The following is a 2067-nucleotide window of genomic DNA, read 5'->3' as shown; positions in this document are numbered from 1 at the left end:
TATATAGGTGTAGGAGTGGCTGTGTGGTAAGTAGCTTGCTTACCAACCACATGGTTCCCCGTTCAGTCCCACTGCATGGCACCTTGGGCAAGTGTCTACTACTATAGCCTTGGGCTGACCAAAGCCTTGTGAGTGGATTTGGTAGACGGAAACTGAAAGAAGCCCGTCGTATATATGTATATGTGTCTGTGTTTGCCCCCCCACCATCGCCTGACAACCGATGCTGGTGTGTTTACATCCCCGTAACTTAGCGGTTTGGCAAAAGAGACCGATAGAATAAGTCTTGGGGTCGATTTGCTCGACTAAAAGGTGGTGCTCCAGCATGGCCACAGTCAAATGACTGAAACAAGTAAAAGAGTAAAAAAATAAAAGAGTATACTTACAGTGCTGTTGGTGATACAATGTTCTTGACCAAATGTTTTTAATTTCTTGTCTGGAGGTGCTGCATAGAATAATAAACAACTATTATTTAAAGAATCCTCTCAGAACTTTTCCAAACATCAAATATCAATAACATCTATCTTGCTCAGAATATCGATCTCCTGAAAACTGTTCAGAAATGTGCAACCATTTCTGAATAACTGCTGTCAGGCACCGACCATACTCTGAATGTCTTACTTCCCCAGGGCATGGACACATTAAAGCCCCAACATCTGGCAACTGGCTTGGTAGATACCCACAAGATTATTCACCATCTATCCAACAACAACCTTGGGCACCTTTTTGAATTCCATACATCTAACGCTCATGGACATGCTTACAAAACCAAAAGAACAACACAACACCCATGACTTTCAAAAACATTCTTTCAGTCAGAATTGCTGAAGCAATTATCTCCATCAGTTGTTAGTTGTCAAGATAGGAGATCCTTCAAAACTTCCATGCTTTATGAAATTTGCCAGCCAGCAGTACACCTGATGCTCACACTTTCCAACCCTTTAGCATTAAAAAAATACATAATGAATGAGCAAAGTTTACACATTATCTCATAGCTTTGAAATTTTGATGAGGTAATGGTTAATTATTAGAATGATATTGTAGGGTTCGCGTGAGGAACCAGATTTGGCCCGTTTAGATATAAAACAGGAAGAATATTTCGGCTGGATATGGTCAGTTTGAATGCTAAAAGGTTAAATGACTCATTCACTGTCCACGCACTTTTGGCATCATCTGAACATTGTACACTATAAGTTTATTACATATACCTCATCCCAATGAAGGAGCCTCTGCTAGAAATAGCAACCAAATCTCCCTTTCAAATCTGACTATCTTAACTCTTTTGATACCAACCAACCTGAGACAACCCTTGGTCCTTTGATACAAACCGGTTTTAAAGTGATCTAAATTAAAACCTGTCAAAGAAAAACAGATGAAATGGTCACGTATGACATGCCTTTGACCATAGGTGTCTGCTCAGACTGGGTTGATCTGGCACACAATAACAAATATTACCTTGCTCGAAACAAGTAAGGGTTGGTGACAGGAAGGGCACCTGGCTGAAGTAAAATCTGCATCAATAAGCTCTGTACAACACATGCAAGCATGGAAAAGTAGTGATGATGATGATGATGATGATGATGATGATGGTGATCTTTTATTTGTTTTGGTCATTAGAATGCAGCTATGCTGGGGCAACGCTTTGAATTTTTAACCAAATTAGTCAACCCTAATGCTTATTATACTTATTATATCAATCTCTTTTGCCAAACCACAAGGTTCCAGGGATGCAAACATGTACACAAAGACATACACACAGATATATACATACACACACACACATATATATACATATATAGTATGTAGAAAAGGAGTAGGTAGTAACTCTATAAGATGTACCCGGTGCAAGCTATGGACACATAAGAGGTACAGCAACATCAAAGGCAGGTTAACTAGCAAGTTAGTTTTTGTTTGTGGCAGATGTTCAGGTGCAATAAAGACTGTAAACAAACAGGAAACGACTTCTATCTCATTCCAGGGTGAAAAACTAGAGGTAGTCGATAGCTTCCGCTATCTGGGCGACCAAGTTAGTAGTGGGGGTGGGTGCGCTGAAAGTGTAGCTGCTAGAAT

The 2067-nt window shown here is 40.0% G+C and overlaps 1 protein-coding gene across 1 annotated transcript in view; it reads right to left on the bottom strand.

Moving 5' to 3' along the window:
• Positions 1-2067, bottom strand: part of LOC106872619 (regulator of telomere elongation helicase 1) — a 76576-nt gene that overhangs the window by 6877 nt on the left and 67632 nt on the right. Inside the window, exon 20 of the mRNA XM_052973020.1 lies at positions 384-442. Within this exon, the coding sequence (XP_052828980.1) occupies positions 384-442 (59 nt within the window). The remainder of the gene's footprint in view (positions 1-383; positions 443-2067) is intronic.

The sequence above is a fragment of the Octopus bimaculoides genome, chromosome 14 (genome assembly GCF_001194135.2).
Source record: "Octopus bimaculoides isolate UCB-OBI-ISO-001 chromosome 14, ASM119413v2, whole genome shotgun sequence".
NCBI lineage: Eukaryota > Metazoa > Mollusca > Cephalopoda > Octopoda > Octopodidae > Octopus > Octopus bimaculoides.
The sequence above is the reverse complement of the archived record's forward strand: the minus strand, read 5'-3'. Positions and strand labels throughout refer to the sequence as shown.